Source organism: Pelophylax lessonae (assembly GCF_965119305.1).
Source record: "Pelophylax lessonae genome assembly, chromosome: 5".
In the NCBI taxonomy this organism is placed as follows: domain Eukaryota; kingdom Metazoa; phylum Chordata; class Amphibia; order Anura; family Ranidae; genus Pelophylax; species Pelophylax lessonae.
The window spans coordinates 451808668-451831913 of NC_138772.1; the positions used below are offsets into that span (position 1 = coordinate 451808668).

Below are 23246 nucleotides of genomic sequence, written 5' to 3' on the forward strand. Positions count from 1 at the left end.
TTCACCGGAGTGGTCCCCTCTACACTAGGCAGACCCCAGGGGCAGTTCACAGTACTCATGACCTTGGAAGGCTTTCCTGGAACTGAACCCCTCTTTCTCCACTGGTCCTCGGCACACCGGATCCCCTCTGCAGCTCAGCTCTCTCTTCTGGATACTCAGGCAGCCACCCAAGACACCCGATCCTTCTGACAGGAGGAGAGACAGCCGTACTCTCCCTCCTGGGACTCTGCTTCCCGCCAAAGATGCTGCGTCATGCGTTCCCCTCAAACTTATACCCACTCCCAGAATCCTCTGTGGCAGAATCTGCCTTCTGGGGTAGATACAAGCCCGAATGGGCCACTAATTGGATTTCCCCCAGTGCCCAATGAGAATCTCTCACAGAGCTAGCCGGGAGACTCCCCTCTCAGTAACCACACCTGGGAGACATGACAATCCAGCTGAAATCATGGCCCTGCTGTTAGGCAGCCAAGGCCCACCATACTTTTACCCAGCACCTACCTGTAGGGTGCTACATATGTGTGTTTTTTTTTTGTGTGGAGACACCCACCAATGTATTGTCCCAGTGCAAAATTTAAAATGGAGCATTCAAACTGGAACTGAAAAAAACAGTTCTTTTTTCACAAACTTGGTAAATACAGCATGCTGTTTGTATTTGACATCAGTTTGAGATGCTTCAGAGATCATTCCCAGTTCATTGACAGGTGCATTTCAGCTTCTTCTGAGCTACATTTGACTTCCTTCTAAATTGCATCAGCCTACTTTAAGGTACATGCATACAATTTCAGCAGGGAGCCATAGGTCGTGCGTTCAGCCAGTCAAATGTATGGCTCTACTTGCTCATTTTCATATGAGTTTACTCACATATGACCTATTCCCCAAGCAAAGAAGCATTTTCCACTCTTCTCTGGCCAGTTGTACTCCCCACCTGCGGCCCCCCGGATATGGGATGTCAATGAGAGTTTTACACTTAAGCTTCCTTGTGCCTGCTGCTTCTACATTCAAATTGACTTATGGGGAGAGAAGCAGCTCTGACATAACCAAAGTTCATCAACAGAGGCCCTTGTAAAGGTTTACTACATGGATCAAACTTTATCAATTTAGATATTTTTAGATTCTCACGTGAAGAATAACTTTTAGGGTGCATTCACACTTGCAAGTGCACCCCCTCTGCCATCAGCTGCTCCTGCTTTTATATCTGTCTGAATGCCAGAAGCCAATTGAAAAGGCAGCAAATCCATATTCTGAAAGGCAATGAGGTTGATTTTACGAAAACTGGAGAGGGCAAAATGTGGTCTAGCTCTGTAAACAATCAGCGTAGAGGTTACATTTCTGTCAAATTTAAACAAGCTGAAGTTAGAAGCAGTCCAATTGCAAACCATATACAGTTGTACCAGACTTTGCATTTTCCAGTTTTAGTAAATCAACCCCACAATCTGAAGCAGGACCCTCATAAGATCACAGAAAAGGGGACCATGAACCAGCAGGGTTGAAGATGTGTAAGAGCATGCTAAGGCACTGTTTTTGACATTACAGGTCCTTCTCCTATCTATCCTATGCAAAATGAAAAAAAAAAAAAAGTTTGGGCTTTAGTTATACTTTAACCACTTGCCTACCGGGCACTTTTACCCTCTTCCTGCCCAGTCCAATTTTTGTCACTCAGCGCTGTCTCACACTTTGAATAATAATTGTGTGGCCGTGCTTCACTGTACCCATATTCCTTTTTTTTTTTTTTTTATCTTTTTTTCACACAAATAGAGCTTTTCTTTTGGTGGTATTTATTCATCTCTGGGTTTATTTTTTGCTAAACAAATGAAAAAAAAAAAATTATAAAAAAATGTTTTCCCTAGTTTGTTATAAACGTTTGCAAACAGGTAACTTTTCTCCTTCACTTATGTGTGCTGATGAGGCAGCACTGATGGACACTGATTGGCAGCACTGACGTGACAAAACTGACAATCAGGACACTGATAATCAGTGCCCTGATTAAGATGTCCCTTTCACATAAGCCGGTTATCGGCTCTCCTCTCCTCACACTGTCAGCATGAGGAAAGGAATGCCGATAACCAGCTTGTGTTTACATCGTGATCAGCTGTCATTGGACACAGCTGATCACGTAAAGGCCGCTGTGATTGGCCCTTTACTCTGATCTGTGATCAGCTGCATCCTAAGGACGCATCAATCAGAGTGCACCGCAGGAGGCAAAGTAAGCCTGTGCTGTAGCTGTATTTCGCCTAAAGCTGGCCTTACACCAGTAGAATTTTGTTCAAAACTGTTTGTTTTAGAAAGCTTTGATTTTCTAATAGTTAATGGGGTTAAATAGATGTTTTGTTTTTGGATGAAGTGACAAGAACAGGTTGGAATTGTACATATTGTAATGAAACATGTTTAATTTGTCTGGGATTCTATTCAAATAGCAGATTAAAAAGCTGGATAAAATTTTAAAGGACTTTCATACAATTTTTTGACTCAGTAATGGCAAGAAAGAATGTTCTAACAAAGGATTGTTCAGAATTTCCATACGAACATTCGAATAGAAATCTAACCATGTATGGTCAGCTTAACTGATGCCAGATGTACAGGAGGTGGCTTTGCAAATGTTAAAGGAAAGACTTCTATAATTAGCACAGAGGTATGTAGTAGGGATATCCTCATCCAGCTGTTTCTGTGGATTAAAGTAGTTGTAAGTCTCAAGGTTTTTCACCTTAATACATTCAATGCATTAAGGTGAAAAACCTTCTTGGTTGCAGCTGTCCCCCCCAGATCCCCCATTATTCTTACCTGAACCCGAATGTTCCAGCGATAAGGGCCTAGCATCTCCAGCCGCTGTCTCAGGTCCTCATTGGATTGATTGTTAGCAGCAAGAGCCATTGGCTCCCGCTGCTGTCAATCAAATCCAGTGACGCGGGGGCGGGGCCGAGTCCCGCTGTCTGTGTCAATGGATGCATCAGCAGGACTCGGGAGCACGGCCTCACGGGTGCCCCCATGGAAAGTAGCTCCCTGTGGGGGCAACCAATGAAGAGGAGGAGCAAAAAGTGGCGCTGGGGCACCCCAAAAGAGGGGGATGGGGACTGCTCTGTGCAAAACCCTTGCACAGAGCAGGTAAGAATAACATGTTTGTTTTTTTTTTTTTTTTTTTTTTTAAAGAACCTTTACAATCCCTTTTAATGTACTTCTAAAGACAGGTGATTTAGAAAAGGTTAAAACAAATAAATAGATAGAATAATATATCCATTATACATGCAATTCTGTTTTTTTTTTTTTTTAGCATAATTGTCAGTTTACTTCAACTATATACTTTTTATCTGAGCAAATATAAAAGGTTATTCTTTAGCACAGTAAGTATAGGCAGTCTTGTAGGATCAAAAACCACAATAAAACATATAATTAATCAGTAGAAGTTTTTGGAAAGTAGTCAAGAGCAAAGAGCAGCTTTCACTTTGGTAAAACAAACCTAAAATCCTGCCCTTATTTGCACTTTGGCCCTTTTTCCAAATGTGTAGTCAAGTGTCCATATGTATATATTTGAATGTCCTAAAATGATACTACACCCTTAAAATAGAAAATGACTATGACTGCACAGCTGTGGCCTTGCTTAATGTATAACTACCTATGCTTGAAAAACCTATTATAAAAATGACTTGGGGAAAGTCAGACATTTGCCATGTTACCAAAACGTGTCCTTGTTTTACACCTATAATTTAAACTCCTATTAACAGAGGACAGATACTTTTTCAGGTTAAAGAAACTGCTGAAGAGGTGAGAAAAGCTTCTCTGAGGCCAACATGGCAGCTCATGGCGTGTCGAGCAAGGGCCAAAATAAGTATAAAGCAGAATATAAAACCTCTTTTTGGAAAAAAAAAATCTACGAGCGGGAAATTGCATGAAAAAAAATATTTCTGAAAGAACAAGAGAAAATAGTTTTGTAGGATGCTGCCGTAAACTGAATTGGGGCAACAGTAAACACATTGTGATTGAGAGAAAACAGCTTGTTATTTCCATTTAACACCTTGCCTGTGCTTATTACAGAGGTCATTATACAAGGCAGATGTTTTGTTAGGATAGCAAGTTTCTTCCCTGTGCTGACGTTCATTTGCTACAGTGGGATTGATTTACTAAAGGCAAATAGACTGTTTATTTTGCAAGGGAAGTTGCCCCAGAGCTTAGTGAATGTGGAAAAGTTTTGCAATACCCAATCAGGTGCAAGAAAAAAAAAAAAAGCTTTTTTGCTTGCACATCATAGGATGGTGGAAGTCAGCGGAGCTTTATCTCATTTAATAAACTCCCTTGCAAATTGCAATTTCCCTTGCAAAATTAACAGCCTATTTGCATTTAACCAACCCCTGATTTTTTTTTTTCTTTTATCTGTGCTGTACCACTATTTAAAACCTTTGCAATGTTCAGATATCACTTGTCCTATTAAAACTTACAAAAAATGGGCAGTTTTGGGACTTTAGATGAGACACCGGCGAGCACTGCTCAGCGTCTCCATCCCTGTATATAACAAAATTGAAAGGCAAGGGGGATTAAAGAAGGTGTGTGGAAACCAGCTGGTCCTTAGTTTGATATACTTACCCACCAGTCTGCTAACAAACCAAATAAACCTGTCTAACAAAATAGGTTAAAAACAGGGGTTTAGTTAACACACATTTGCAAATGCATGTATAAGCTGCAAGGCCAACAATAAGGCACCCTGTGTATCTTGCAGTCCTAACACTTCCTAACACTACTCAACCTGAGTGTCTGAGTGTCTCCACAATGAAAGCACATGAATGCTGATGGATGGATAGGAAACAGGTGGGCTTTGAGATGGCCCAATCCTCCATGTCCAGGGGGCAAGAAAGATTCCCGATCATGTGACCACTGTGATTGACTGCTGCAGTTCTGGCAGCTACAGATCATTAGCGGGGATCGACAACTATCTTTGACAGCTTTTTGTCTTAATTTAGAATGGACTAAGGGCACTATACACGGAGCATTTTTTTTCCCTCTTGCTAGGCCATTGTCTGCTCCTGGCGAGGGGGGGGGGGTGGGGTAAGCCTTTTCCGGGGGTGGAGAAAACAGTGATTATTGCTATAGCGGCCGCTAGCGATAATTGCAGATAAAACCGGCATGCCGGTTGTACCCAAGTTGATTGATCCATCAACTTGGTACATTCAGCCTGCCCGTACAGTTTGAATCTTGCCCGGTTCCTGCTGAACGCGGCTGAGATTTGAACCGTGTATGGCCTGCCTTAGAGCTTTTGAGATGGACCAATAAATACAACAGATATATGCTATGTTCGGATTTCAGGACCACTTTATAATAGGGCTGGGCGATATGGCTGAAAACTGTATCACGATATCAGTGTTTCATATCGGTCGATATCGATAATTATTGATATTTTTTATTACCCATTTAAAATAAGGACCCTAGGGTGAGAATGCAGGGCGGCGGGCATGGTACAGGAGAATGCAGGGTGACTGGCATGGTGCAGGAGAATGCAGGGTACTGGCATGATGCAGGAGAATGCAGGGTACTGGCATGGTGCAGGAGAATGCAGGGCACTGGCATGGTGCAGGAGAATGCAGGGTACTGGCATGGTGCAGGAGAATGCAGGGTACTGGCATGGTGCAGGAGAATGCAGAGTACTGGCATGGTGCAGGAGAATGCAGGGTACTGGCATGGTGCAGGAGAATGCAGGGTACTGGCATGGTGCAGGAGAATGCAGGGTACTGGCATGGTGCAGGAGAATGCAGGGTACTGGCATGGTGCAGGAGAATGCAGGGTACTGGCATGGTGCAGGAGAATGCAGGGCACTGGCATGGTGCAGGAGAATGCAGGGCACTGGCATGGTGCAGGAGAATGCAGGGCACTGGCATGGTGCAGGAGAATGCAGGGTACTGGCATGGTGCAGGAGAATGCAGGGCACTGGCATGGTGCAGGAGAATGCAGGGCACTGGCATGGTGCAGGAGAATGCAGGGCACTGGCATGGTGCAGGAGAATGCAGGGTACTGGCATGGTACAGGAGAATGCAGGGTACTGGCATGGTACAAGAGGATCCGGGGTTGTGGGCATACTACAGGAGATGCAGTGCTGTGGGCATGGTACAGGTAGACCATGCCCGCAGCACTGCATCCCTTGTAGTGTGCCCGCAGCCCTGCATAATGGTAGGTAGTGAAGCTGTTTCACTTACCTGTTCCAGAGGTGCCTTCATTTTAAAAATGGCGCCGCCGCGTCATTGCGCACGCGTCGCCACCGCTCGTGTAATTTCGGCTATTCCCGGCCTCTCCCGAGCAGTGGCGGCGCGTGCGCAGTGACATGTATGCGACGGGCGGCGCCATTTTTAAAGCTTAAACCCGTCGGAGCGGACTTTTCGTTTTATCGTTTGAAGTCTTTTATTGCTATCGATCATGGGACTATCGCGATACATATCGGTATCGTTTTATCGCCCAGCCCTACTTTATAACCACTTTGATCGACCAACTGGGTACATTCCAGGGAAGAGCGAAAACCGTGCAGACCTCTGGTATAGTAAAGGGATAAAAGGGCTTGGTTAAAAACCACATATTATGTACTCACAAAATAAAATATGGAAGAGCTCATTTAGTGCACGAGGAAAAGCCCACTCAACACACAACACAGTCACAAGCAAAGGGTGGATGAGCAGCCACAGTGTCCAGATCACTTTGTGTCCAGCTGACAGGTGAAGAGCTGGGCTGGATGTCAGAAGTCTCTACTGCTCCTACGGACAGCTCTCAGTGGAAGATGGTCTTCTGTAAAGGTTGGGTCGCAGGACCCATTTTGAGGACTCCTACTCTTCTTCAGCTTGGTACATTCAGCTTGCCCATACATAATTTGAATCTCTGCCATTTCGAACTGTGTATGGCCTGCCTTGGCAAGAGTAAATACTTCTCTCAAGTTGTAATTGCTGAGTGTGATGTTGAGGGATTTACTACCTCACTTCCTGTCCCTGAGACTGTAGGACAATAGAAATAAGAGGGGTCCTTTTCACTGGGACAGGAAGACACAAAGTTATAAAACCATGGCAGTGGTTCTATCCTTTGTCTTGTGGCTTGCTATGGTGGGCCCTCGGCAGTGGGGAGGAGTCAGGAGCACTGGTGGGGGACCCGAGAAGATGAGGATCAGGACTTCTCAGTGCAAAACCATTGCAAGAGTAGATAAGTATGACGTGTGTTATTTAAAAAAATGAGTTTACCTTCCCATTTAATAATGTATTTTCACAGAAAATTTTGATTTTTTTTTTTTTTTTTATGCAAATGGATACAGGCAAATGGAAAAATTGTCAGTGACTGGCAAAAGTACAATAATAAATAAAATGTCATGAATATAACTGTTTATGTATAATATTGTTACATGTATTGATGCACTAAGGTTTAATTTATCACTGAAAACATACTGAAAGGTAGAAATACCTTTTTCTATCGACTTTAAGGTACCTAAATGTAACATGATATAAATGCGACCTCCGCGTTTTCTTGTCCCCAGTCTGAGATCTGTCATTATTTGCTGTTTGCAGGTATGGGATGTGGAGCTTGAACGATCTGCTGAAGAATGGGCATCTACTTGTTTATGGGAACATGGTCCAGCAAATTTGCTTCCATCCATTGGACAGAACCTTGGGGCTCACTGGGGGAGGTAAGTGATTTGTTTATTCACAATACCAGAAGATGATACAGTAGGAGATGAGATACTATAACATTGTTGTGTTCTTCCCTTTATAGATACAGGCCTCCAACCTACCATGTTCAGGCTTGGTATGATGAAGTGAGAGATTACACATTTCCATATCCACAAGAATGTAACCCTTACTGCCCATTCAGGTGTTCAGGACCTGTTTGCACTCACTATACGCAGGTAGGGTCATATTTATTTCATTTTAATTTTTAAAGGAGATTTCCATCCTTCGAAAGATTTCAGGGAACCTTTGCTTTGGGGGATGTGATTGGCAAATCCCCACCCTCCCCTTATTCTGTCACCGGTCCACTCTTTTAGAGCAGCTATATGTACACTGCTTATGTGTACTCGAGAAGAAACTATTCCACACACAGCGCAGAGAAGGGCAACTAAATTAATAAGAGGCATGGAGGAGCTCAGCTTTGAGTAAAGATTACAGGAACTTAATGTATTCTCTCTTGAGAAGAGGAGATTAACCACTTCTATACAGGGCACTTTCATCCCCTTCCTGCCTAGGCCAATTTTCAGCTTTCAGCGCTGTCACACTTTAAATGACAATTGCGCGGTCATGCAATGCTGTACCTATATGAATTTTCCCCCCCCCCGCATAAATAGAGCTTTCTTTTGATGGTATTTAATCATCGATGGGTTTTTTATTTTTTACAACTAAAAAAAAGACACATTTTGATAAAAAGAAAAGTTTTTTCTTAGTTTCTTTCAGTAAATTTTGTAAATAAGTAGTTTTTCTCCTTCACTGATATGCGCTGATGAGGTGGCAGTTATGGGCACTGATTAGGTGACACTGATGAGGGGGCACTAATAGGTAGCACCAGGACTGGCCCACGACATTGTGCTGCCTGGGTCCAAGAATAAAATGCTGCCCCCTCCCCCCAGTCCCTAAAACAAAAAAAAAAAACCACGCACCTCAAAAGGCCCCCCACATCCATTATTTTATATAAATATAACATTTAGAAAATATTCTATATACTGTTATCTTCTTCCGTAACTCACCACCGGACTGGTCCATCAAACACCCACTGTCCGTCCTCAGTTCTCCTGTCACTCCTGTGCAGTCATTGCCCTATAAGATCTAGCATCCCCTGCGTGTGATGGAGTGCGCTGATGTCTGATGTCATTGCGCAGACAACAATCATGCGAGTGTCGTTCCCCGGAGGAGACACTCCACCTCCTCATACTCATCATTCTGCACTACGAGCGGCAGTATGAGATGGAGAAATGCTACCCGTAACGTGCCGCAAACTGATAACACACAAAACTGCTGGAAAAAAAACTTGGGCATCAATTTGCAGCCCTTCTCAAAGTGCTGCCTGGGTCCAATGGACCCAGCGGGACTCATGGTAGGGGTAGCACTGATAGGTGGCACTGATATGCACTAACTGGTGGCACTGATGGGCAGCACTGAAGGGCAGCACAGATGAGCAGGCACTGACTGGCATCACTAATGGGCAGTGATTGATGTCACTCATGGGCACTGATTGGTGTCACTGGTGGGCATTGATTGGTGTCACTGATGGGCACTGCTGTTGATTTACTGTCATCAGGGCACTGAGGTGGAGCCACTGATCAGCTCTCTTCGCCACACACTCTGACAGTGTGAGGCGAGGAGCGCCGATAAACGGCACTTCCGCATTTACCTGTGACCGGCTGGGATTGGACACAGCCGATCACATGGGTAAAGAGCCATGTCATTGGCTCTTTACCAAGATCAGGGTCGTGCCATGTCCTAGAAGCGCGTCCGCAATCGCGCCCCCATGGGCGTGCGAAAGTGGCCGTTCTGGGGCACCGTCATATGATGTCGTCCCAGAACAAGAGCCGCACTGCTCTGCTTTCATTTGATGGTGGGCGGGCGGCAAGTGGTTAAGGGGGGATATGATAAACCTCTATAAGTACAAAAGTGGTCCATACAGTGAACTTGGTGTTGAGTTATTCACTTTAAGGTCATCACAGAGGACAATGGGGCACTCTTTACTTCTATAAGAAAAGAAATGTAATCTCCAAATACAGGTTTCTTCATAGTAAGAGATATGAAATTATGGAATAGACTCCCTCAAGAGCTGGTTCTGTCCAGCTCAGTAGACTGTTAAAAAAAGGCCTGGATGGCTATATGATCACCAACTTATTGTACTGTTACTTGATACCTATATTACATGGTACATGTTGATGTTGCTTGTTTCTTGGTGCCTAGGTGCTGAGATTTATGGGCTCATAGACTTAGACATTCCAAAGAGCCATGTTAATGGGTACAGCCGGATTATCGGGCCTAAAACTTTTTGATACAGTTTTTCTATGTTTAACAGTTCAGGGTCTCTGATCATATTGGAAAATGCATCCTTGTTCTGATAACTTTCTGATGATAGTTTAATTATAAACTTTAAACTTCTGTACGCTGCTTTAAATTTCTAAAAAATTATTGGAACAAAAAAAAGGCCTGAGTGCATTCCGAAATGCCCATAGTATAACTGGATAGTATGATTGAGGGGTATTAACCCCAAGGGTAGTTGATCCAAGGAATATCTGATTGCCTCCCTGGGGATCAGGAAGGATTTTATTTCCCCCCACTCGAGCGAATTGGATAATGTTTTATTGTTTTTTTTTTGCCTTCCTCTGGATCAGCTGTGCGTATGGGATTGTGTATGTGGGTGTTTTCAATATTTTTCTTGTTGGTTGGACTAGTGTCTTTTTTTCGACCTTACTAACTATGTAACTACAGTGTTATTGTGTTATTGACTGTTATTCATTTATTTTTACATTCAAAATATGCACTGTGCAAATGATTGTAATTTTAAACATTATCTACTTCGTCATTTATTTTGATTGTATTTTCCCATTTAGGTGGTTTGGGCAACGAGTAACCGAATTGGCTGTGCCATAAACCTGTGTCATAACATGAACATTTGGGGGCAAATCTGGGCGCAAGCAATATATTTAGTGTGCAATTATTCTCCAAAGTAAGTAAGATTACAATTTAATTGCAATTCCAAAATCACATAATTTAAGGTACAAATATTTTGTGTTGGGTTGTTGGTTAAATGTAATATCATAAATATCACCAGTGTAATTACATTTTTTTTAGATTGTATCATTGAATGCTTAGTTGTTATATGAAAAATATGAATTGGAAACCTTGCAGACATCTTTATGAAATCTATAGTTTTTCACTTGAACCTAAATGATCTCTAAATTTTTATTGCATTTTTAAGATGAGACTGTGTTGCATCACTAAGCACTATATATATATCAAGGCTCACAATAGCATAGTTTGCAAAACAGTGAAAATCTACAATATCCAGATTTGTAAATAGGTGACGCATAAAAAAAAAACGAAAAAAAAAAAACGGCTTATTACTTTCAAGCTAAAGTACAACTAAAGATGAAAGTCTAAATCAACCTATTTTACCAGGGTGCCGTGGGGTGACTTTTGGATTCTTTAGAGGTGCCTTGGCAAAATGCCTAAACAATTACCCAAATATTGTCGAAATGTGTGCAGCATTACAACGTTGGACACCATCTAGGACAGCTGCCAGCATGAAGACATCCTTGTTGTGGCCAGGTACTAATTTACAAGCTACAGACTTGTGAATGAGCAGTGATAATGCTTATAGCCACACCTTCTGTTCCATTTTTTTTTTTAATCCACTGTAGTCCAAGCACTACCTACGTAAGAGTAACAATTGTGCTCTAAATTCGGGAGCAGTGCCACACCATCATTGGAAGTTGTATTAGGCGAGCATCACTGGCAAACTCAACAGGTATTTGTAAGACTGCAAGGAAACTAAAAGAAAACTGGAAGTATGGTTGTGCTTATAGTTATGTGCTGCAGCACACATTTTTAATGGAAGACCATAGTTCTACAACTTTAAAAGTAAATGTTGGCCCTAAAATTACTCTTTCACCTCTGGCATACATAAAGATAATAGCGTCACACAATTGGTGGTTAAGTACGTACGTCAGACAGAGTCTCTGATCTGCTACATACCTTGTGCTGAAACTAGGATTTGAGTTCTGAACACAGAAGACCTCACAGCTGAACACTTCTGGGTTAATTCAGCCTAAAGGAGATTGGTGAACCGCAGTTTAGATCACCTCCCACTCTTCACTATGATTTCTCCTGTAGTGGTCCTTGGCTCACTGAAAGGCAAGATAAGTCCAGCGGCCACGAAAAGTGAACAGGAGCGGGATTTGCAGTGTCCTCCTCAAAATCTGCCAGACAGAGCTTCCAGCAAACCCCATCCAAAGCAGCTGTTGGCCTGTCATAAACATTTACAGGTTGCCGGCAGCAGTGCTGGACAGCGCTCTGAATCTCTTGCTCCGGGGCTAAATGCCCAATGTGCATAAGCCTTAGACTGTGGTCTTTTTGGCCAAATATCTTTTTGGCTTGCCGGATCCATTTAAAATTTCTCCATGGCAGCAGGGCAAAGATTGCTGACTACTGCAGGGAATGAGGATAGGACTAACCAACAACTTCTGATTGTGCCAATTTCACTTTATTGTAGTCAAACTAGAGAAAAATTATATTGCTTTTTGTTACAGCTTTTTGTACATTTGTACTTTTTGCCTTTTTTCATGTTATTATTTCTTGTACAACTTCACCTAAAATAGGGTGATACTAATCTTTAGTTTCTCATTCATTGTATTAGTTTACCAATGCCGAGAATAAAGAATTGGCAGTAAAAGTAAATATTGGTTTACGTTATGTATTTCTCTTTCTAAAGAGGAAACTGGTGGGGACATGCTCCATATAAACATGGCCGTTCGTGTTCTGCTTGCCCACCCAGCTATGGAGGAGGATGCAGAAACAATCTTTGTTACAGAGGTAAGTTGTGTGATAGTTAAAGCCGGAATATGTACCTAAATTTTGATTTGCAGTCCCTGTATTGCAGAGCTTAGATCACGAGAGGGAGAAGCAGCCAGTCAGGTGTGCTGCAATGCCCATGTGCTAACAACCCGCATGCTGAAAGGAGGAGACCGCAAAGTAACAGTAAAGTATCAGAGATATTAGCTCATGACTCTGCTGCTTCTCCTTTAGCTTTTCCAGCCACAGGCTGGGGAGAAAGACAAAATTTGTCAGCGTAACATAACCGTGGCAGAGAATAATCAGGTCTCTTGCACTGCCAGACAGGACTGTGCTGTGTGGCAGGGCTGTGTTAATTTCAGGACTGAATGTACAAAAATTTAAATCCTTTTGCATACCATTATTTATATATATATATATATATATATATATATATATATATATATATATATATATATATATATATATCATCCGTGTATTTAGTAGTTTGCTTGAAAATCAGCTTTGTTTAATCCTTAGAAATATACAGCAATTTTATATACAATATCTTTCTGCCTACATCATGCAAATTATGATCTGGTATACGTAGGGTCAGTTCAGACACATTTCAGATTTAGATAGATGCCTCCAGGTGTAATCACATACAAGTTTCTTGAATCTCTCCAAGATACGAATGGTGAAATGGAGCTGAATGCTCTGCCCACCTGCTGTGGCTTTTATGGTGGTCTTGCATTCCACTAGATTTCCCATATGTTTAGCATTTTAGATTATACAGCAATGGGAACAAAGCTGCATAGCAGCAAGGACAGAGCCAGGAACTCAGGCATGCAGTTCCACTCAAGTTCCAGAAGCCAGTTCAGCCTATAAACCCCTACCCATATCTGAAATTTCTATTTTGGGCAATCTAACACTTTTATGTCCTGAACTAATGACTTAATTAAAGAACTACGTTAATCATTTATTGCATCTTAACTGTATACATAACATATCCTCATTGTAATGTCGACAAAACTGTTAATAGGGTCTCACTCTAACGTTTTTACATATGCTTGTGAAAGAATAAAACACAAAATAGGATCTAATTGTAATAATTCCTACCCTTTTGCCTGTCCTATCTTAGCATTGCGAATGAATGAATCCATGCATATTCATTTTACAGGCGATTCCTATTTGAAATTTAGTGAATGTAAGCCAGAGTGGTAACTCCAATCGAAGTTTATGGGGGAAGGGAGGACCCGGTTAGTAAATTCTGGTCATTTTTTAGGCTAATAGGTAAGTCATTGTCAAAGGACATGGAAAGCTGAGCATTTCCAACGGGTATATGTACCATGCCTCAAAGTTGTACATGGGTGTTACAGAACAGTATGATTTTCACAGACTGCCTCAATGGCAGTGCAAATTTGGCAGTAGAATTGGTTTTCTTTTAAAGTTATCTGGAAGTACATAGAGCATAGGCTACTTTTTCATGCTTTTTTTAATTAGGTGGTAATAGGCCAGCTTTGACCACTAGATAGAATTTGGCCAGTAGTTCAGTGAGGTTGTCCCTGTTTTTGCTGATGCAAAACTGTGCTACCGCTGAGCAATTTCTATAAAACTCCTATTCAGAATTAAGAAACTTTGGACGATCTAGCAGTGTAAACATTGGCAAGTAGAAAAGGGGAAGAAGTGCCTCTTGAGTGCGGTATATAATTTAATAGCAAAAAATTATAGTAGTGACTCACATATCAATACTCAATGATGCGTGTGGCGTAACGTTGTTATCCGGTGGCTGGGGAACCGGCTCTTGTTCTTATCCGGTCTGAGGGTCCGGGAGCTGGTCCTGACGACTTCCGGGTTGACTCGGTGGAAGAACTGCGGTGAGCTTGAGCGGCGTCCTGCAGCGTCTGACGTCACTTGTGGTGTGGGCAATGTGGGCAATCCGGGCTTCACTACGCGTTTCGGAGCATGCGCTGGATGCCGGGTTCGGGCATGCGCACTCCTTTTTCAAGTGACAGCACCTCCTGTGAGCGCCTAAAACACTCTCTATCTCTAAACATTGGCAAGTGGCAGGACAGTTTTAACATGCAAGATTAGGTTGTAATGTTTTAGAGACCTGAAGAACAAGCTGTTTTTTTTTTTCAAGAAATAGGAGACTGCAGATAAGGCAGTGTAAAACTGGCCAAGAGCAGGACCGTTTTGACGAGCAAGGCTAGGCCAAAATGTGCTAGAGACATAGGGCACAGGCAGCTGTTTTCATTTAAGAATTATGAGATCATAGATAAGCAGCTGCTTGATAGGTGGGCCTTAACGCCGATCGGCCACAAATATGTGACTCTGTTAAAACTACTTACTGTGCTCAGAATGCTCTCCCTGCACGTTCCCAGCATGGTATCCGGTGTGTACTGGAAAGCTCCCGATGCATACTAGAGAGCTTTCTGATCATCGGAGCGCTGTGACCGCCAATCACAGCGGTCACATCATCTGAATGCCTTACTTAACCATGTGTGCAATATAGTTTAGAAAAAAAAAATCGTCATAGTGAATTTGCACATAAATTTTTCCATTACCATTCATTTTGAACCTGCAGGATTAGCTTTAAATCCTTGGTCAAGGTGAATTTGAACTTTGTCCCTTCTGAATAGGAAAAAAGTCTGCTCCAATGAACTTATAGTAGCTTTTCTGTTCCTGCCAGTCATAATAATTTAGTGAAGGGGTGGGCAGAGACACGGTGACAAAACGTGTTTTTTGGCCAGAAAAACACTCATATAGAGTGATTTAGTACAAATGTTTAGGAGCAAATAGGAGTGTTTTTGAGAGTAGTTTTCTGAAAGAAAAAAAAAAAAAAACACAAACCAGAAGGGTTCCCCCCTCCCCCCCCCCCCATTTTTTTTTTTTTTTTTTTTTTAAATGCTGAGCTTAAAATCTGCCTTTACACATCCTAATGTGCATGGACACATAGACTAACATTAAGCTGCATCTACAGGCAGAACGTAAAACTCCTGTAGAAGCAGCGATTTTTAAGCCAGTGTGCATGGACCCTTATTGTGTAATTTAAACTACTTCTTCTACTTCAAAGTTGTTTCATTTTTAGTTTTAGGACTTAAGTAAAAAGTGGTTTCAACCCGTCAGACTTTTTATGACGTTTATGCGTGTCCCACTGCTGAGATTTCACTTGTTGTCCTGTAGACCCAATGGCAAATCACAGGATATCTCTGCAATGTGAAGGGAACTTATTCGTAGACAGTTGTCACCAGAACAGGTGTCCCAGTGGAAACATATTTCTGTTTATTCCTGTTCTAGGAAGCGACCAAATACTGGGATGTTCCCATCCCAGTAATGATGATCAGCAGGCAAATAGAGAGGGTGAATCTACCCAGTGGGGAAAAAGTTAGTAATAAAAACTTTACAGCAGTTCAAACACTTCTTGCACTGTCAAAACTAAAAATAATCAATCGCTCAATGTACTTAAACCACCCCACATCCAGCGATGTACCAGTCTGTCACTGGACTTTCGGTGGTTATACCAGGATGATGCCTGCATCCCAGTACCGTTTTTTTTGAGCTGGTGGTTGGCTGTTTTGTAATAGCAACTGGAGCGGCTCACCAGCTGCTTAACTGCTATTACATGGAGCGAGAGGGGATTTTCCCCCACCCCCCTCCCGCCGCCTTCCTCGGCTCTCTCAGACTCTCTTGTCCCACCGGGAGACCCGAGCGTTTAGCCGGCGTGTCGGTCAGACAGCCAAACAAAGCTGGGATCAACTTTGATGGGCTGTTTGTTTTATAGTAAACAAGAAGCAATGACATGACATAGCTTCCTGGTTACTCATAAACTATCAGCGTCAGTTTTTTAAAATCTAAAGCATTTAGAAACACGGATCTTGGTGCAGAGGAGGAATTAGGGGTCTTATAGACCCTAGATCTCTCCAAAAGGAGGACCTGTCACATGCCTATTGCTGTCACAAGAATGTTTACATTCCTTATGATAGCAATAAAAGTTTGCAAACAGCAATTGTTTCACACATGTGAGGTCACACATGTGAGGTATCACCGTAAACCTCTGATCATGGGTAGTATTTCTAGCACCAGACCTCCTCTGTAAAGGCATTTAAAGTGTCACTTATGGATAGTAAAATTTATGTTGTTTGTTGCCGTTGTGTATCTTAATCTTTTATATTTTACAAAAACATTATGCATTATGGTTCTTTGCATTAAAATTCAACAAAGTGCATTTTTTCCCCCCAAAAAAATTTGAAAACTGCTGTGCAAATACCATATATAAAACTGCACAACCCACCAATTCATTTTCTAGGGCCTCTGCAAAAAAAAAAAAAAATTATATATAAACATTGGAGGTTCTGAGTTATTTTATAGAAAAAAATACTTGTTACAAGTGAACAAAAAGTGCCAGAAAAGGCCTGGACTGGAAGTAGTTAAGAGATCGAAAAATAGATGCCGCTCAACCGACCCAGTACTTCAGATGTGAATATGACTGTGTATGGCTTCAGCCCTGCCCTGGCCACGCCCCCTGACATGTTTCGCCCTGCCCACTAGGGCTTGGTCAGAGGTCACCACTGTGATCAAGCCCCCCCCCATAGGCGGGGAAAAACATATTTTAGGGGGCGTGGCTGGAGCAGTGCTAGCTGAGGTTGTAGGCAGCCATAGTTACATCTGAAGCTCTGGGTCAATTTTCTGCTTCACGTTTGTCCACGCTTCTGAATTAGTGCCTGACACCTGACCCTGCTTTCTGAATACCAGTAAGGACACCTGTTATCTTCCAGCTTTGAGCGGCACTCCAAGTCTATGCATGATCACAGATAAAAAAAATGGATTATATTTGGAGGATCTGTAAACGGCGCCATTAAAAACTGCACAAACTGTTTTTTTTTTTTTTTTCATATAACTGGAGTTCTTCTTTAAGGCCATCCAGGTTATGCATCTAACATTTATAGCCATACACAAAATTATAACTTGGCATAAAAAGGCTACATGAGAAAGGAGTTAATTTGAGATTTCTGTGTACTCATGAAAACATTGGCCCATATTGGCCAAATTTGTGCAGGGTCACCATTCATATTGAAAATGAATACGGGCACTGTTTGGATAATTTTATCCAATAGCCAGACTTTAAAAATAACCAGTAGGGTATTGTTTTTCTAAATAGCCTGGCACTCTGCTGTGGATAATAATATTTACCTATTGCCGTGAAAGGGCCATGTATTTGATATATCTGTGCATTCATAGGGAAGAATCCATATTTTGTAAGACATTTCAGCACTGGAGTCATGCCTCCTAACACAGGGATTAATGGCCATCTTGATGTCCCCTGGAGAAATAGTTTGGTGGTCTCCAGTGAACCAGAGTCTTCTTTTTTAAACCACAACTAGTAATTAGGTTGAGATTTACACAGTTGGCAGCCGTGTAGGGAAGATGCTTATTACTGGTCTCAGGAAGGCTTGTTCCTGGAGATCAAACAAGGTCACTTCAGCATATAGAATGTACTTCTGGGCCCGTAACCATCATACAAGTACAGCCGACAAGGAGCATCTAGGGCTAATTTGGAAAGTAAATTTAAAAAGGAATGCATTTTTATTTTTGATAATTTTCGATTTTTATTTTACTTTTTTTTTTTTTTTACAGAAGGTTCAGAATTTCACTATCCTATACCTGAACCGGAGGAAGAAACAAATGAAATTGAGAGGCAGCGATCCAAAGCTATTGATACCACCTCACAGAGCAGAGCAAGAACTCACTCCCCAACCTCTTCAACCAGGCCTGATGCTTATGATAGCAATGAAGTGGTCAGCACAGAGCAAATGTGTAAGAAAAGGATGTTTGTGTAATCCTAAAGAAAATGTAGTGTTTCATTCTTTAAAGTGGTTGTAAACCTTTACATCTACTCACTGAAGTAACTAGCCTCAGGTAATACACAGAGATGAAGCAAATCCTCTTACATAAGTTATACCTATTTATTTGCAGCACTCTCTCCTCAGCCACTCAAAGTCCAAAATTTACACCACATTTCCAAGCTTCAGAAGACTGGGGGCAAGGGATCTGATGTCACACATTGCACAACACAAAGCACAGAGCTCAGTGTAATCTAAAACCTGATTGGGTGGAAATGGACACGCCCCCCCCTTACACAGCATCATAAGGAAACATGCACAGCTGAGGCTGTCAATCACTTGCTGTGTGCTCTGGGGGGACAGGGCCGTCTCCTAAGATTGATTGGTGTCGGCATAGACTGTCAGAAATGACTCATGCAGATAGCAGAGTGAGAAGCAAGACAGAAAAGACATAGAGGAATGAGAAACAAAATCCAAATCACACTCGGTGCTTTGGATAGAGGCAAGTACACACTATAGAAGGATATGCTTTGTTCATTTCAGAGGTTTACAACTACTTTTATACATCCAGGACTAAAAATGTAATATTTATATGAAGTATATTAATCACTAGCTGACTGTATACTGTATATACACGGCAGCAAGGTGGCCCTCCTGTGCAAAATCACGTACCTATATGTAAAAAAAAAAAAAATATGCATGGTCTGTGTACCAATGACACTGACTGGGAAGGGGTTAACATCTAGGGCGATCAAAAAGTTAAATGTGGTCCTAAGAGTGCTTGGTGCATTCACTGTGTGATGTCTCTTTTTTTAAGGGATGTGCCGGTTTTTATTACCTTTGCAGGAAAACAAGAACTGGCACATCCCCGCTGACAGGTCAGTGCTCTGTATTGTTTACATTCACAGAGCTCTGTCCTGTCATCCTACTCGCTGATTAGCGGGTGCCGGTGGTCAATTATTGGCTGGTATGCCTCAGACTCAGAAATGCTAGATGACATACTAGATGATCAAGCCCAGGAGAGCTTCTCTGCCGCTGTACCCCTACGTGAAGTGGTCACTAGGCGGTTAAAATTTCAGTGGCCATAGTTTACACCAGTACAGTTGTCAAGTAGGACATGATGCATTTTTTCTGTATGCATCTAATACATAACAAAACGCATCAAAAAATGCACCAGAATGCACATGTCCTCTGTTGAGATGAAGAAAACAAAAAGATGGGAAAAACGTATCAGAATGCATCAAAAATGCACTGAAAAGCATCAAAAACGTTCCTGCAGAACTGCATTTTGAATGCAGAGATTGTGGTGTGATCTGGCCCTCTAAACCCAACTCACCAATGTGCCTTCTAACCATACCTTTGATTTTATATAAGATAGTTTTACATTTCTCTATCGTCCATTGACAGACGCAGCAGCTATGCTTCTTTACCATTGGGTTATGCGCCATCTACAGGAGTAGACTAGGCAGTGAAAAAATTCAATGACAAGCCTATAGGGGGCTGTCCTCGGCATAACCCCCCACACACTGTGCTCTCTATCAGTTTCTTGCTGTCTAGTGAAGAAGTAGGACCTAGGTTTCCTGCTGGGACTTCGGTCTCAGTTTTTTATTCTTTTAATAATGTTTAGATTTATTTATCTTTACTCACTATCGCTAGCTAGTGTCAGAAAGATCCTCCTCGTGAACTAAAAGTGACAGCCGGCTGTGGTTTCACACTGGCAAATCTAGATCCCTACGGTCTCCCAGCCTGGCCAACGAGCATGAGTAGGTTATGGTCTGACTAGGCCTTGCCACGACGGAGCCCCTGTGGATGGGGTGAAGCCTGCGAGCGGATGTCTCGCTGGGATGCATTGACCTGGAACACCCTGAGTCACAGTGTACCCCTTGGCTGGCAGCACCCCCACTCAGGGTGGTGACGCGGTCTTTTTAGGTAGATCCTTGTGGTGGCCTCATGTCTGGGTCCTGATCGAATGGCATAGTTTTCAGCCACCATCTTAAGTGTGGGCTTCGGTTCTCTGTGTGTAAGGTACAGCGGCCATTTTCCCTGAGCTTCCTATGCTTTTGCATTGGCACCATTTTGGTGTAGCCTGGAGCTACATAGGCAGTCTTCTGCCTCTTGTGATTCTATGTCACTTCCTGTGAGAAGTTTCATGCTGAATCTCCATGCTGCAAAGTTGCTGATTACACTGTGAGGTGCAGGTCTGCTCCTGCCACTATTTAAGGGTGACTCCGGTTACAGCGCTATATAGCGGTGCGGACCGCGATCGCGATTTAAAGGGGCGATGCACCTTTTTTTATACAACTTGCAAAATGGAGTCCCAAGCAGGTATTTCTCCTTCAGATTCCCTCAGTGCGACTGCACAGTCTCTGATATCTCTTTCTGCAGCATTGGAAAATCTGGCGTCAAAGGTGGATTTTGTAATGAAACCTGTCACTGGGCAAAAATGACCACTGCCTTCTCTGTCCTCTGATTCAGAGCCTGATATGGTCACCTCGGACAACCCCCTCCCTGAGGGATCCCTATCCTCGCAGTCAGATCCTGAGGAAGTCGGATCCTCAGCTGCAGCGTGGGAACGTGCTATGGTGGAAGCACTGATTCGTTCAGTAAGGGAAACATTGCAATTGGACAATGAGCCCACACAGTCAGGAAAGCGTGTCGTTTTTGGCTCCCGCAAAGCCCAGAAGTCGGGTCAGGTGTTCCCTTGTCCCGAGGACTTTCACGATATTGTGAATGAGCAATGGCAGCGCATTAAGCACGTGTTTGTGGTGCCAATGCGCATTGAATGCCGTTATCCCTTTGCTGACTTGCTCTCAAACTGCTGGACAGTATCGCCTAGGGTGGATCACCCTGTTTCCAGGTTAAAAAATCTACTGTGGTGCATGTGGAAGACTCCCCGGCGTTTAATGACCCAGTGGACAGACAGGTGGAATCCCTTTCTCGTCACCTGCATCTTTTGGCAGGCTCGATATTAAAACATGTCTTTGCATCCATTCTGGTTTCTCAGATGGTAACGGAATGGGTTAAAGTGCTTAGGGGTAACTTGACCTCTGAGATAGTTTCCCCGACTCTGATTGAGCTCACGGACCAGATGACCCAGACCCTGGTGTTCCTGTGTGATGTGGCCCTGGACGCGGCCCCTCTGGTTGCCAGATTGTCAGCAGTAGGGATTGCCATACGCTGGCTGGTGTGGCTGAAAAGCTGGTTGGCGACCAGGCTTCTAAGAAGGCATGAATAGATCTCCCCTTTTTGGGTGAACGTCTGTTTGGAGACTCCTTGGATGAGTTGATCAAAGGTTTAACGGGGGGTAAGAGTACTATTCCCCCCCCCCAAGCCTAAAAAATTTAAGGCACCCCGCAGTAAGCGGAGGCCCTCTTTCACGACTCATAGACATTTTTGTCATGCCTCAGAGCCTCTGGAGGGAACAAATAGGCTTGGTCAAGTAACAACCATACTAGCCAGTCCGGTTCGGTGGCCAAATACTCTTCAGCATGAAGGGGCGCCCTCACCTGATTCGGGGGTGAGGAGACATTTGATTCAGGACAAATGGGTATCTGCACATCCCTATATACAGGGGACATCAGAGGTATCTCTGTTTTGCAGTGGCAGAGGAGCACTTTCAATTTGTGGCATTACCCTTTGGTCTAGCCTCTGCTCCCAGAGTCTTCACCAAGGTTTCGGCTTCAGTGTTGGCTTTGCTCCGAAAAAGAGGGATTACGATCCTCGGATTTTCTAGACGATCTCCTGTTGAGAACAATCTCTCACCCAACCTTGTTGGGTGACCTGTCAATAACGGTCCAGACCCTTCAGGAGTTCGGGTGGACTATCAACTTAAAAAAATCTGCGCTGGCCCCATCGGTGCGACAAAATTACCTGGGTTTGACTTTAGACTCCTCTCTGGCGAGGGTCATTCTTCCTGGGGACAAACTTAAGATGTTGCAGGGAGAGATTAGGTTGCTGATGGAGAACAATCTCTCATCTCTGTGGACTTGCATGAGAGCCTTGGGGCTGATGGTGTTGACCTTCGAGGTGGTCCCATTTGCTAAATTTTATTCCAGGCCTCTGCAAAAGGATATTCTTGTCAAGTGGAACAAGGATCCGCAGTCCTTGGACAGAATATGTTTGAACCAACTCACAAGATCAATGCTCTCGTGGTGGCTTCTGTCGCCCGCCTTGATCCAGGGCAAGTCCTTTCTGCCGCTGTTGTGGACGGTGGTCTCCATGGATGCCAGCCTGTCGCCTGGGGTGGAGTCCTGGACAATCTCTGTGCCCAGGGAGTCTGGTTGACAGAGGAGTCATTTTACCGATAAATGTCCTGGAACTCAGAGCAATCAAGCTTTGCCTGCTCCACTGGACGAATCTGCTACAAGGTTCCCTGGTTTGGATTCAATCCGACAATGCCATGGCTGTGGCCTACATTAATCACCAAGGGGGCACAAGGAGTGCCCAGGCGGCCCAGGAGGTGGCCGAGATTCTGATTTGGGCCAAGGAACATGTTTCGGCTCTTTCAGCAGTTCGCATTCCGGGAGTGGAGAACTGGCAGGCGGATTACCTGAGTCGTTAAGTTCTGGACCAAGAGGAATGGTCTCTTTCATCCCCTGTGTGTCCAGTGGGGCACCACGGAGGTCAACCTGCTTGCGTCTCATCTGAACAAGAAGGTACGAAGGTTCGTGGCCAGGGCTCAAGACCCTCTGGCCGACGCCACAGACTCATTGGTGACTCCTAGGATCCAGTATCGGCTGCTCTATGCCTTTCCTCCGATACAGCTGTTGTTGAGGTTTCGCCGCAGATTGGCGGTGGAAAAGGTGCCAGTAATTCTGGTGGCACCAGACTGTCCTCACTGGTCTCGGTACACAGACCTGGTAAAGATGGTCGTCGAGCCTCCCTGACGTCTGCCTCTGAGGGAGGACCTGCTGTCTCCGGGGCCGATCTCCCCTCC

At 43.4% G+C, this 23246-nt stretch overlaps 1 protein-coding gene across 1 annotated transcript in view; it reads left to right on the forward strand.

Annotated features, from left to right (window-relative positions):
- CRISPLD1 (cysteine rich secretory protein LCCL domain containing 1) overlaps window positions 1–23246 on the forward strand; it is a 139475-nt gene that overhangs the window by 62694 nt on the left and 53535 nt on the right. Inside the window, exons 2-6 of the mRNA XM_082259671.1 lie at window positions 7518–7636; window positions 7723–7855; window positions 10529–10644; window positions 12409–12509; window positions 18105–18284. Of these exons, the coding sequence (XP_082115797.1) occupies window positions 7518–7636; window positions 7723–7855; window positions 10529–10644; window positions 12409–12509; window positions 18105–18284 (649 nt within the window). The remainder of the gene's footprint in view (window positions 1–7517; window positions 7637–7722; window positions 7856–10528; window positions 10645–12408; window positions 12510–18104; window positions 18285–23246) is intronic.